This window comes from Silurus aristotelis, assembly GCF_946808225.1.
Source record: "Silurus aristotelis genome assembly, chromosome: 17".
In the NCBI taxonomy this organism is placed as follows: domain Eukaryota; kingdom Metazoa; phylum Chordata; class Actinopteri; order Siluriformes; family Siluridae; genus Silurus; species Silurus aristotelis.
Window position 1 is genome coordinate 10,722,317 of NC_139590.1, and position 14,701 is coordinate 10,737,017.

At 37.6% G+C, this 14,701-nt stretch overlaps 2 protein-coding genes across 2 annotated transcripts in view; one reads left to right on the forward strand and one right to left on the reverse strand.

Annotated features, from left to right (window-relative positions):
• On the reverse strand, positions 1 to 5,993 carry LOC310740197 (parvalbumin-2-like). Its single transcript, XM_083566711.1, has 6 exons — positions 5,944 to 5,993; positions 2,285 to 2,354; positions 1,967 to 2,039; positions 1,406 to 1,538; positions 1,094 to 1,203; positions 1 to 164 (listed from the first exon to the last, which is right to left on the reverse strand). The coding sequence occupies exons 3-6, from the start codon at positions 2,025 to 2,027 to the stop codon at positions 142 to 144; spliced, it is 327 nt and encodes a 108-aa protein (XP_083422837.1). The 5' UTR covers positions 2,028 to 2,039; positions 2,285 to 2,354; positions 5,944 to 5,993; the 3' UTR covers positions 1 to 141.
• The window catches only part of lmtk2 (lemur tyrosine kinase 2), a 22,026-nt gene continuing 13,305 nt past the window's right edge, over positions 5,981 to 14,701 (forward strand). The window contains exons 1-6 of the mRNA XM_083566620.1: positions 5,981 to 6,515; positions 11,412 to 11,542; positions 11,785 to 11,935; positions 13,161 to 13,237; positions 13,764 to 13,882; positions 14,172 to 14,259. Of these exons, the coding sequence (XP_083422746.1) occupies positions 6,419 to 6,515; positions 11,412 to 11,542; positions 11,785 to 11,935; positions 13,161 to 13,237; positions 13,764 to 13,882; positions 14,172 to 14,259 (663 nt within the window). The 5' untranslated portion in view covers positions 5,981 to 6,418. The remainder of the gene's footprint in view (positions 6,516 to 11,411; positions 11,543 to 11,784; positions 11,936 to 13,160; positions 13,238 to 13,763; positions 13,883 to 14,171; positions 14,260 to 14,701) is intronic.

Here is a 14,701-nt window from a genome sequence, read left to right on the forward strand (position 1 = left end):
CATTAGGACAAGCAATCATTAAAGACAATATATTTATTAATATTTAGCACAGTTTGATTGTAACAACTGAAAATTCTGATTCTCATAATTAAAAATTAGTAATAAAATGAAAATTGTAGGGGCTCAGCATCAGTACACTTTTTAGTTTAGCAGCATACAGAACTCTGGAAATAAATAAAAAAGGTTCATATTAGTCATATTAGGGGCTATAGAGGTTACATGTGAGAACAAACAAACATGAAATTAGCAAATCTAAGGGAATTTATAATATGATAATGAACAATTACCTCCAAAGACACCGCAAAGACAAACAACAAAGATAACCAGAGATACTTTTTGCCAGAGATCAATAAGCCAATTTTTAGTCTTAATTACTGATAATACAATAGAATAGACAGAATAGCCTTTAATTGTTACATATACATTACTGCACAGTGAAATTCGTTATTGGCATATCCCAGCTTGCTCGGAAGCTGGGGTCAGAGTGCAGGGTCGGCCATGATATGGCGCCCCTGGAGCACAGAGGTTTAAGGACCTTGCTCAAGGGCTCAAGAGTTGCAGCTTGGCGACACCGGAGCTTGAACCCCCGACCTTCCAATCAGTAACTCAGCACCTTAACCAGTAATAAAACCTCTTACCTAGATTGCAAGCTAGGCTAGTTAGTTTTAGTAAAATTATACTTCACTTCATTACTTTGCCAGTTGCTGGTGCAGAATATGATTATGAGAATTTTGTTTTGTGGATTTTTAATAACATGAAACTAGTATGTAAATGAGCAAACAATCTCAACTAATTACTTGTTATATCAGGGATATGGCTTTTAGGACATTTGTGCAAATGCTTTGTTTAAAACTGACCCTAGGGATTTTACATATGCAGTTATTTGTAATAATGTAACACACAATATGATGAAATGACCAGCAGTCATCAGAAAGGTTCCTGCTGACCAGCCACTCAGTAGTACTGTAGAACTGCTTTAAACCTCTGGGTGGTATAAGAAGCATCATTGGGAGAATAGGTTCAAATTTCCAAGAGACTACCTGCTCAGGCAATTCCTTAAGGCTTTGCCACTTTCTATCTAATGAGGCTTTACCTTGCATTCCAATTTTGCCATCTCCATCACAGTCTCCTGCAGCCAGGAAAGCTTTGGTCTCAGCGTCTGTCAGCTCTCTGGCTCCTGCCACAAAGTTCTGGAGAAACAGTCTGAAGAATTAAGGAAGTATAATGTTAATGGTGTGTCACAAACAAAGTTTGTTAAACAAATGTCTATTTACCCCACTATAATGTAAACTTCATTATGACCTAATAAACAGCATTTTAAAGCTTCCTCTTGTTTAATTTTATACCAAATCATACCATATCATTTACTGTATGTGAAAATTTACCAAAAAGTGTCATATCTTACTTGAGCTCCTCTTCCTCAATAAATCCACTTTTGTCTTGGTCGAGGACTTTGAACACCTTTTGACCTTCTGTTTTCGATTTGCCAAGGAGCCCCACTAGCTCAAAGAAGAACTTGTGAGAGAAGGTGCCTGGATCTGTGAGGAGATAACAACAGTGAGCACCAGAAGAGTAGAGTAGTTGATATTTTAAGACATTTAACCCATTATGTGAAAATATATCATTTTATACTGTGCTATGCGCATCTTTTAAAGCAGACAGAATTGTCAGAAAAATCATTAGGAGCAGTTGAGATTTGAGGTCAGACTTAAACTGTTCTTGAACACTCAGCACAATTACAGGTAACTGGCTGGTAACGGGTCCCCAGCCCCCTGGCTGCTTGGTTGCTTAGATTTAACCATCTCCTGTGCAAGGACCCGCGGGAGTCCCTGTGTGGGTGTGAGGCTGTCAGTGTGTGCATACAGAAATGTAGTTTGGGTGTATGTATGTAACAGCTACTGTCTAAGTCTAAGTGATGTATTTATGTGTATTGTGTTAGTAGATTTAAAAATTATATTCTTAAAACCTTGGCAAGCCTGGACCGCAGCAGCAATGTCCTCCTCTTTCAAAATTCCGGCAAATGCCATGCTTGTTTCTTCCTGAAAGCAATTAAAATTATAAGTTCCGAAATAATTATATATGCACTGAGTATTATGTTATATATTATACATAAATGACCAGAGTCAATTTATTATATCTATATGACAAAAAAACATTTCCAATTATATATATATTTTTTTTAGTATCAATGGAACATTTTTAAACTTATCCCCATTTAGTCACAGCACAATAAACTGATATTTAAAAAACTCAAAGCAACAGTAAGAAACTTGTAAGCACTAACCTTAAAATGCTATATAAGTGTGTCTCTTCAAAGCAGCCGTCCTCCTTGTTACCCACCTCGAAACTGTGGACTAGGGATTCAGGAAGCTTAAAGATGTGTGTTCTCAACACCAGGGAGACCTTCTCACAAAATAATAAAAACAAAACACCTCCCTTCTCATTAGCTCATGATTTTTAACAAGTACAGTTGTTATTGGCCAGATGTCTTACCATTATGTAAAACAATAAAAACATATTCTTAATGACTACACATTGCACAGTCTGGAAAAAAATTAAAAAATACTGTTTGTGCAAACATGTAAACTGTAGAATGGTTGCCAGGCTTCATAATGTAAACTCTCCTTTCAATTGCATTTGTTTAATAAAGAATTAAATAACTTTTATAATAATAACCATACAATTACATTATATATAATTTATTGAAAGTTTATTAGAAATTGATTTTATTCTTAGAAATATAATTTATTAGAATGCTGCAGTCACAAAAACATGTATGTAGATGTTTATATCTAATTTATTCAGACGTCATTTGTAAGACCATTCACACAAGATATGTAGTATTCTTAAATTTTTTTCCCCATAATTTCTAACCATTCCATTATGACAAAAAAAAAAAGGTAGGCCTCCTGAACGAGGAGAAGGAGAGGCGGAAGACATCTACAGAGAGAGCAGGAAAAGGAGAAGTGTAGGAGAGTGGAGGTTGGGGTTGGTACTTTAAATGTTGGTACTATGACTGGGAAAGGAAGAGAGGTAGCTGATATGATGGAGAGGAGAAAGGTAGATTATAGTGTGTGTTCAGAAGACCAAGTGGAAAGGGAGTAAGGCCAGGAACATTGAAGGGGGTTTAAAGCGTTCTATCATGGTGTGGATGGAAAGAGAAATGGTGTAGGGGTGATTCTGAAGGAAGAGTTTAATAAGAGTGTAGTGTAGGTGAAGAGAGTTTCTGATAGGGTGATGAACGTATAGCTCGAAGTAGAACGGGTGATTATAAATATCATCAGAGCTTATTCTCCACAAGTGTGTTGTGAGATGGAGGAGAAGGAAAGATTCTGGAGTGAGTTAGATGAAGTGGTAGAAGGTGCAACTAGAAATGAAAGATTGGTGATTGGGGCAGACTTTATTGGGCATGTGGGTGAAGGGAACAGAGGGGATGAGGATGTGATGGGTCGGTATGGCCTTATGGAGGGGAATGTGGAAGGGCAGATGGTGGTAGATTTCGCACAAAGGATGGAAATGGCAGTGGTTAACACTTATTTTAACAAGAAGGAGCTTATATTTATATGTCTTATATAGCAGATACAACCTGAAGGAGATTGGAGACTGTAAGGTGTTGGCAGGGGACAGAGTAGCTAGACAGCATTGGCTGGTGGTCTGTAGGATGGTTTTGCAGGCAATGAAGAAGAGAAGAATAGTGAGGACTGAAAGAAGGATAAGATAGTGGAAACTGAAGGAGGAAGACTGTAGTGTAAGATTCAGGGAGGAGATCAGACAGGGGCTCGGTGGTGGTGAAGAGGTGCTGGATGATTGGGCAACTACTGCAGAAGTAATGAGGGAGGCAGCTGGAGAAAGGTACTTTCTCTGGAAATAGAAAGGAAGACAAAGAGACATGGTGGTGAAATGAGGAAATGCAAGAGAGCTAAAGGAGAAAAATGTTTTCAAAGCAATATTGGGATCGACAGAGTGATGAGAAAAGTAAGCAGGAGTACAAGGAAATGCGGCAGCAGGTGAAGAGAGGTGCCGAAAGCAAAGAAAAAGGTCAGACAGGAGTCTCCAAGGACTATGATGTTTCGGGATGATATTGTGATTTGTGGTGAGAGTAGGGAGCAGGTTGAGAAGAGCCTGGAGAGGTGGAGGTATGCGCTGGAGAGAAGGGGAATAAAAGTCATTAAGACAGAGTGTGTACATGTGTGTGAATGAGAGTGGAGTATTTTTATTTCTATAACTTCCAATTTTTGTAACTCTTCTGAAGGTCATTTAAATATTCTCTAATAATATCTACGGCTTTTTAAACTGCCCCCAAATATTATACTAGTCCTCTGAATGACTTCTGGACCCTTTTTGTTGTAATATTTTAATTGCAAAAATATTTGCTATAAATATGTACTGCAGCAATAATGAATGCTGATGAATGCTTGATTCTGATGGTTTACAAGGTGTTGATTAAATTTCACAGCTCTGAGAGAAGTGCCAGCTGTGATTACAATGACAGGTTAAACAGGAACTTGTCTCGTGGACGTTCCACAACATGATATGTAACTATTTTAAAAAAGCATGAAGTGATTCATTAATAAATAAATAAATAAAAAAATCATTAGAATTAAAAAAAGGAATTTCCAGTTTTATATAAGAGTCAGAGGTAAAGCTATAAGTGCATGATTTCTGAAAGGAAAGTATTTGGGATTGAGGGCTGGTGAAGTTTATGACTGTTATAAAGCAGGTGATAACTTATTTTTATGTCTGTATGCACTTGTAAATCTATAAAAGTGTGATGTACAGTTGTTTAATAAATACAAATTGTGAATAATGTTACCCTATCGTTAATCATTTTCCAATAACAGCAAAATCAAGTCATGGTTTTCTGACTCAGAAAGCCAAGGCAGAACATTTTTCCTTATTTTTATTATTTTGCCTCATTGCCTACCATGCTTTTGTATGGATTGTTGTCTACATGCCATGTACAATCATGTATATAACTGGTAGATACATCATTCAACTTATATTCAGGATCCACAAGGTTTCAGGTTTCCAGCCCTCTGTCATTTCGTGATTTCCCTACTCCCAAAATTGACTTGTAAAACAAAATGTTTAATATGGTATATATATATATATATATATATATATATATATATATATATATATATATATATATATATATATATATATATATATATATTAAAGCTGTTTATACTCTGTGTGGTTCACAGTTGTGTATTGCACATTGATGCTGTAAATATAATTCACTGTTGCCACAAAGTTAGAAGCACATCAATTTGGAATGAGCCGCACCACCGACAGCACCGCAAACCTCCTCAGCTGACATGAGTACTTGACCTCACTAATGCCTTTGTGGCTGAATGAGAACACACTTCAAACTTCAATGAAAAGCCTTTTTTTCCAGGCTCCAAGAGTGGCAGCAATGAGGGAATAAACCTGCAATGGGGTTTAAAACATTTTTTTTGACAATGATGATCAAGTGTTCATGAAGTTTTGCTCACTATGACCAGCAAAACGTCATTGTTTCATGCCAAATATGTGTATATAATGCCTGTAAAAAATTTACATTTTATTGTTTTATTATAAAAACAAATTACAGTATCACATCAGCTGCTTGAAGTCAGTTAATAGATTTATAAATTTACATTTAGTAGACACCCTAAACTAGAGTGACATGAGCATCTGAGGGTTAAGGGCTTTGCCAGAGGGCCCTGCAGTGACATCTTATTTTGGTGGCGCTGAGATTTGAACTCATGGCCTTCTGGTCCCAATCACAAGGCCTTAACCATTAAGATATTACTGTCCATCTCCATTGAAGTGTGTTGGAGCTGAGAAATCAGCAAAGAAGGAAAGCAGGACAGTTGGTTCTCCACCTCCAGCACAAGATCTGAGTATACGTGCACAAACTTTTGCACTCCCACTGCTGCTCTGAGCTTCGCAACAAACCTGTTTGAAGACGTGCGTGTTTTCTGTGCCGTGCTCTGATTGGCTGGGACGCACGGTTACATGTGACGTAGCCGGGGCGAACATGGCGCTGGAAAGCGGAGGTGATGCTGGACCGTGGCAGTGAACCGCAGCGTTCGGATATTAACCGTTTTTCATTTCGGTGAAAACGCAGTGTAGAAAACATGGTGATTCGGGTGACATGATAAACCGAGTGTGGTGTTTAAAAAATGACTGACGACAGCAAGTGAGAAAGCGCTGTGTACCGGTTAGCACCGCTTAGCCGCTCCGTTCATGGTCACGCTGCTAACGCTTTAGCTAGCTATGCTACATGTTTTGGTTTCACAACCACCACCTCTAACACCACCACCGGCCGTAGTAGCAGGTAGTTTTATACACAAATGATTCTTTTCTACGATTCTTTACTTTGACAACAGCGTGTCCTAGTAGCTTCGAGGTGTCTAGTCGAGCCGGGGCCATGGACAGGCTCCGTGTGTGGATGTTATTCCTCGGAGCGGCGCTCCTGGAGTTCGGGCAGCGGTGTGACTGCGCGCCTCTTCCGCGTCTACAGTCAGGTAAGCAACAGCCTCCGCTTTTTTTGCCTAACAAATGCCGCCAAATAACCACCGGGCATAACAATTACTGTTGGATGGATGGACGATAAGCTCTTTAGGCTTTCAGCAGTGTGAAACGCGTAGCTGTACTTGATCCAGCTAGCAACATTCACCGATTGAAGTGGGCTAATTTGCTAGTCACTGACCCTTGTTTGTATACAGATGTTAAGCTGATCTTCTAACCTAAGAATCATAACCTTTTCTGTACCTATTATAAGTCAAAATTGACATCCAATTTGTATCCGATTTTCTTTTCATTTACATTACATTTCCAGCTATGTGAACTTTGTTACATTTTATTGATTGGATTTCTAACACATTTCTGCCTACTTGATTTCCCTGCATTTGTTGTTTTGCTTTCCACACTTTCTACTGTTCATCATTAGGGGTTTCAAAGTGTTTGGTTAAGCTATAACCTCAGGTACAGACCAGATCCTGCATTCCATTTCAGCCTTATCACCTGTGAATGATTTACTACATGGGGTTGGGGGAGATGATCTTTTAGTTATGTGACTAATAAACTCCAACACTTTACCTCCTTCCACGTGACAGCTCTGTTGATTTGTGAAAACGGATTGATCAGAAGGTGTTAATTCATATGTGGTTTGGCTATAAATCAAATCCCCAGATTTATTTTAATGTGCTTGTTTGATTGGTAGCGTTTCTGTAGTGTTCACTGTGAGCTGCACATCAGCGATCTAATCTAAGGATAACATTTAACAAAGATTATGTTTATACGCGCCATTTTCTGTAATCCAGCATTTATTGAGCATGTTCGGAAGAGTCTCAGGTCTCAGCAATTTGTAACGTTCAGTACATTTTCCATAACTGGAAAGTTTTCAGGACAGAGGACGTTCTGGTTTCTTAGCAACATAAACAAGGCGTGTTTATGTGCTGATATTTAGGGAAAATATCAGCTTTGGTTTAGTCATGATCGTCATGCTTCATTCAACGCTGCATCACAAGAGTCCATCATCGATTATTGTTTAATTGGAACATTCGTATATGGGCTTTATGTCACTGTAAACGTGCTTACAGTATGAGGAAAAAGTAATGCACTGATGGAAAGTACGTCAGTCATTAAGGACACGCAATTTCTTTTCAGGATAACAGGTTATCTGCATAATGACATGGCTGATGATGGTAATTGAACGAGCGCAACAGTCAACACTGCTCATCACATTATGGTGCTATGACGCATTCACTGAGTAATAGTTGTGTCCAAGATGGAGTCATTGCTGTTTAGCAGATCTTGTCTGAAGCAGCACGGGAGTACGAGAATATACAGGGGTCTGCGACGTTTATTTCAGACTTCACAGGTGCGCTGCTCTAACCTGCATCCGTTTAATAAATACAGCCTCGACAGCTAGTCATTGCATGTGATTTCAGACTGTGGCCTTGAGCAGAATTGCTTACGCAGCTACAGTAAAGGCCCACCCTAGCAGATTTTCAGCTTCTTTGTGAATCATTAATTGTCTATATAACAGTAAAGCACATTTTGGATATATTGGGGGTTTTTTTGTTGCTTTTCCAAGAAACAGTTTTGTCTTATAGTAAGGTATGGAACCACTGATGGTGACTCTCGATGCCTACCCATGAGTGTGGGTTTTGCTGATATGCCCTGATAATTTGTTAATAAAATGCAGCGTCGGTACAGTTTATAAGCAGACTGATTGTGAGAAATGGCACACATCACTAGAGCATGTAGGATGCACCTGACCAGGAACCTAATAGTTTTTTGTAATAGCAAAGTTTTGAGGCAACATAAAAAACATTAGTCAAATACAGATTTGTTACAAACATTATTTATACCTGAAATAAAATGTATGCAGTGTTTATAGTCTTCATTATAGCTATAAAGAAGTTCTTGTTGGGCTTTTAAAGCTTGATGACAAGAAAATAAGAATAAAAAAAAAAACCCTACTCCATTTTGACTTAAAACAAAAGCTTTAATATGGTATATAGATTAAAGCTGTTTAAACTCCGTCTGCTACACACTTGTGTTTTGCACATTGAGGCTGTAACTATAAAGTTCACTGCTGCCACAAAGTTAGAAGCGCACCACCGAAAGCACCCCAGGCCTCCTCATCTGACCTCACTAATGCCTTTGTGGCTGATTGAGCACAGCCACACTCCAAACTCTAGTGAAAAGTCTTTCCAAAGATTGGAGGTTATTATAATAGCAAAAGAGGGAATACATTTGGAATGGCGAATTTTTGAGATCAAATATGTTCATATAATGATTATAATTATGCACATCTCTTAATTAATTTTAAAATAGAATTATAGTAAAAATGAATATCATATCAGCACTTGAAGTAAGTTTATATTTAAATTTAGTTCAAATAAAAAAAAAATTGAAAACATATCACAATGTTGCAGAAAGATGTGTCATGACACAATTTATCACAATAATGATGGGTAAATCTCTCACTCAGGTAGGTAGAAACACTGACGAAAGCGGGCAAAGCTGTTGTCTAACATCACTGCAATGACTGTACAAGTACCTCACAACATTCAGTTAAACACAAACAATGAATAATGGTGCTTTCCAGGCTGATGTGTTGTGAGAACATAAAACAACATCTTGCAGCCGAAATGACTTGCTAATTTATGTCAAGGACACAAACGCTTGATACTATATTCATTTACTTCTAATAGTCTGTTAATGCAGTAAACTAGCTAAACTAGTTTTAATTTAGATAGCACTTTTTTCATTTAGATTCTTCACCAGACGTCACTTCTGCTTTTTGAAGGTAACTCAGGGAGAGTTGAGATGTTGTGTACAGTTGATTGGATGGGAAGCTAACAAAGGAATTATACTTTTCATGGTGCCAGTTTGGAAATGTTTACTTGCTTCTTTCATTTATTTCTGAAACGACTCTCTGCACAGTGACACACTGCACTTTAATATGTTTTATGACTTTTACAAGACTGTAACTGATTTACATTCGAGTTAAAGAAAGAGCTGAAGCTGTGTCTGCCAACCTGACCTTTCTGGTGACTAGAGACTGGCAGGAAATCCGGTTAAATTTTCAGTGCACATTTAAAAAAAAAACTAAAACTCTAGTGTCAAGTATTTTTGAATCGTGTAGGCTACGAAAACATTTTTTGTGATTAAAGACTATCATAATTAGTTAATCAGTCACTAGCATGTGACCTTTTATGATCTGCGAACAACATTTCACATTGTTGTGTGATCATTTTCTGTTAGAGATGTAGTGGTTTGCATTAGAATTAGACATTTAAAGGCTCACTACTAAGGAATAGTTCTGGTAGTTCGAAAGTGGTCTTTGTTGATCACTTATTTGCTAAAATATAAATTGTAAATGTATAGAACAGTTTAATATTTTATTGTAAAGTAGAATTTATTTTTATGCTACATCCTGTTGTATGTCACATCCTGTTGCACATGCAGTCCATGTTATTTCTTTTTGATCTTCATGATTATCCTGTTCACTTGAATTTAGGGCCACACAGTCTCTAAATGATTCATTTCTACTCATGAAAATTTTAGAGCAGCTTCATTTATCCTCTGGGTTTGGTTTCACTTGACGTGTGTAGTCTTTGGAACGTTATTTAATCTTTTGTGATTTTTTTTTTTACTTTGCATTGCCGGTTTTACTCATTTTTTTTCTTCCACTTCTCAGGTATACTTGTTCCCCAGTAACACACTTTGCATGCATGCGCTTTTTAAATATCCCATTTCACATTTAATTCCCATTTGCTGTTATATCAACCTTTACTATTCTGGAAAGATTTTGGGGTGTGCTTGTGAAGGTCTTTGCTCATTCAGCCACAGGGGCTTTAGTAAAGTCAAGTACAGATGTAGAGTGAGGAGGCCTGGGGTGTAGTCAGCATTCCAATTCATCCCAAGTGTTTAGTAGGGTTGAGACCAAAGTTCATTAGCAGGCCACTCAAGATCTTCCTTTACACCCCATGTGAAGCGTATCTTAATAGAGCTCACTTTGTTCACAGGGGTATTGCCATGCTATAACAGGTTTGGCTCTTCGTAGTTCAAGTTAAGGGAAAATGTAATGCTGTCATATTTAAACACAGCCTATACAATTGTGTGCCTCCAACGTTGTGGGAACAGTTTAAAGAAGAATCACATATGGCTGGAAACGTCAGGTGTTCCAATAGTTTTGTGTATATAGTGTGCGTTTGTGAGTGCCTAATCAAAAAGAGGATTGCCTGATATTATTATTATTATTAGCCACAGACATTTGAGTGATAGACGGGTTTAACCACCTGCCTTTCTTTTGCATTTCCCACATTTTGATTATAGTTTACATAGATCTGCGTTGTGGATTTTCTCCTGTGGTTCGATTACCATGTCTATAACCGGTTTTATGTTGTGTCAATAAAAAAAAGAAAAAAAAAGTCTGGCGACTGTATATTACAACACGTTCACATGTGACCTGTGGGTGTGGCTAGTGCTTAAGTGTTTGATTGTGCATTATTGTACATTTTATTATTATTTGAAGGAGTCACAAGCTTTTTTTTTTTATAATTTTTTATTTATTTTAGGGCTACATTTTGCCAGTGTTTAATTCACTTCAGTTTTATTTGTATAGCATATTTAACAATGGACATTGTCCCAAAGCAGCTTCAAAGAGAGAGTAGTTATGAAGTTTGAATTTATAAGATTATTTCCTGTAAGTTTATCCCTTATAGGTGCTAAACTCGTGCATTAAATCATGTTTGTGCTGCAGTTATACAGATATTCTTAAAATATTTCAAGGAATGTGGTGAAAAGCTCTTTTTATGAGGCAACTACTATTGTTGGATCTTCAAAAAAAAAAAAAACCTTCACTGCTTCTCTTCAAGCTGTTCTGTTTTGTTTAATTTCAACAGGGGATTCGGCAGATGAAATCCATTTCCCTTTAAATCTTTTGCTGGTGGTGTCTGTGTCTGTCCTGGTGGCCACTGTGGTGGTACTGCTCAACTGCGTGACCTGCTGCAAAGAACGAGAGATTAACTTTAAAGTAAGCAGCTCCTCATGTTTACTGTGTCCAAAACCACATTTGTTTCTGTTGCTAGTAAATGATTTAAGCCCTGCGTGATTTCCCAACACCAATAAGAAATGCTTTGTAATAAGAAATGCTACTTTGGATACAGCTGTAGTCATAGCCACAGCCTTGCAGTATTATTATTATTGGCTCAAATTTTATCATCATATGTACAAATAATAAAAAACGTAATCTCTGCTACATAATGTTTTGTTTAGGAGTTTGAAGACAACTTTGAGGATGAGATCGACTTCACCCCTCCAGCGGAAGACACCCCGTCCATGCAGTCTCCAGCTGAGGTGTACACACTGGCTGTGCCGCAGGTGCCCATGCCTGGACCGCCACACCTCCAGCTACCTCGGATAGCAGGTTAGAACACTGAGGCTGATCTTTCTGTCTGCGGACAGGGTAGATTTAATATTAGTTTTTTTTTTTAAGCAGGAAATAATACATATTTCTTGATACTGATATGAAATTGACTGAGTCTATATGGAGAGGATGTAGGAATGGTGATTAAAGGCAGGAACAAAACTGCTGTGGTGTTCAGGCTCATACTAGATTTTGACCTGCACAGTGCTGTCAGTCATAAGTCTTACATGCTTCTATGTGCTTTATACAATCTGAATAGCAATCAGTTTTGTATTATTAACCTTAAAGGCTTATCAAAGAGGAGACAGGTAAAACTCTATGTATAGAATTTGCCCAATACTGTAGAGTATTGCATGTTTTTCAGTACATGGCATCATTTGTACATCATCAGTAATGTTGTATTTGGTTTAGGATTTTACTGTATATATAATAGATGATTAGCTGTCACCTTATATATTCAGTTTTCTCATCAAGCAAAGATTCTCTAAGGCAGTGATTGACAAATTATAATCTCATTATCTAACCCACTCACTGAGTACAAGTTCCAGTATGTTGCCCGGTCTCATGTTTGGACTTATTTAAAAGGTTGTAGTCAGCATAGTCTAATAACTTTTGGAGATCTATTGAGTGCATAATACAAAAGGGAAGCAACATATATATGGCCATGTAGCACATTTGCATCCAACAGAACTTGTTTTTGCTATAAACAATAGCATTATATGGCATTCCACCTTCAAGGATGTTTCTGAGTCAGTTCATTTGTCATTTGTAAATCCATTCTGCCTTCAGTCAGATGCAGTACAAGCTATAGGTATGGCACTGATTGTAAGAATTTCTTAATGACTTTTGTGTGATGCTGTATCACAATCAGTGCCATAACTATAGCCTCTGCTTTTTCTTTTCTTTTTGTTGAAACTTATATAAAACTATTATATAAAAAGTTTTAAACAGTTTATATTTAACAGTGCATTAAAAACATTAACAAATCTTTTTGTCCTTCTGCCTGGGCTATTGATTTGTCTGCTCTCAGTTTGTAATTGCAGTTGTCACAATAAAAAATAATGTTAGTGGGTATTAATTTTATCGATATCAATGTCTTTTATGTGTTGAAAAGCACATTACATATATAAATCTGCCATTTGTGTTCTGTGTTAAATAATGTATTTTCTGATAAATAGTTGTGTGGCTGAATAATTACAACTTTCTTGTTGTGTTTGTTTTTCAGAAGTCTCAGCAGGCCCACATGTGGCACGCCACACTCTCAGTTACATTCAGGAGATTGGGAGCGGCTGGTTTGGCAAGGTGCAAGTTCTTCTATTTACAGTCTGCACAGTGGGGGGTGTGTGTGCCTGAAGTGTACTTACATCTAGAGTCAACTGTTTTAGACCTCTCCCAGAGAAGAGCAGTTTCAGTGATGAAATCTCAAGAAGAATGCAAGGACACACCCTTCTTTGTGCAGCTGTTAATAGCTGGCTTCCCTTAGTTCACTATGTATAACTGAAAACATTGTTTCTTGTACCAGTCAAATGTATATTTCTCTTCTCTAAAGGCCAATCTCAAATCCAGCATCAATGCTGGCATCACTTCCAGTCATAGCACTGATACTGTGTTTTTATTTACTTTCAACCTCAGTGTGCCGTGACTCTCAGGGACTGGAGCGTATTTTGTGCGAGAGGGTGACATTGTGTCCATCAGAACACAAGCATAAAATTCTAATGGGAATTACTATTACAGTTTATCAGAGTGACTCGATTAATTCGATTTTCTTAAAGAATGCACAATGTTATGTTTTCAAATGATTACTGCTAACCTGGTGTGTCATTGACAGGTTTTGCTCAGTGAGATCTATTCAGACCCAAGTGTAACCAGAGTGGTGGTCAAAGAGCTGAAGGCCAACGCCACTTCCAAAGAGCAAAATGACTTTCTTCAACAGGGCGATCCATACAGGTTAGCGCTTCGGACAGTTCCAATTTGGGGAATGCATACGTTTCACATTATAAAAGATTTAGAAGGATAATATGGTTCAGAGAGAGGGCGTTTGATTTTGATTTTGTATTTAGATTTTTTAGTACTGCTGATTAATTGTCTGTATGTGTAAGTGGCACCATCTGTCTTCCTGTAGTGTCATTGCATTGCTTTTGTCATGCTATATATATTAGTTTCAATCATTATAGGGAAGACCTTATGGCAAGCCATTTTATTCAGTGCTGTTTCAATTCCCTGTGTGCAATTACAGGGTTCTTCGGCACCCAAATATTCTGCATTGCCTTGGTCAGTGTGTTGAAGCGATTCCGTTTCTGCTTGTCTTTGAGTATTGTGAACTGGTAAGTTAAACATGTCTGTCTTATTCTTTTTCCATCCATTTGATCATAAAGAAAAGCATAGACATTATCTAATCTTTAAATCAATGTAATGATTATTAGACATTATAAAATCTTTGTCATTAACACACTTTTTATGTAATTGCATTTTCATTATTTACTGTTTTGTACTTTGGACCCAATTTTTGAGTGGAGGACTGCATATGAGGATGATTCCTCTGAATGGCTGCCTCCTTTCTGTTTGATTTATTTTCTGTTTTTCTTGACCTATTTATGGATGTGCTCCTTGAGCTCGACAGGGATCTGAGATGCATAGCTGTCGTGAAGCAGCTCTCTGATTCCCTCATAGTCCAATAAAGCAACAGGCTTCACTTACAGCCACTTTCACTCTTTCTTCTTGCTGTGCTGGTGCATTTTATTGCCTCGCTTACAAGTTGCTGTGAAA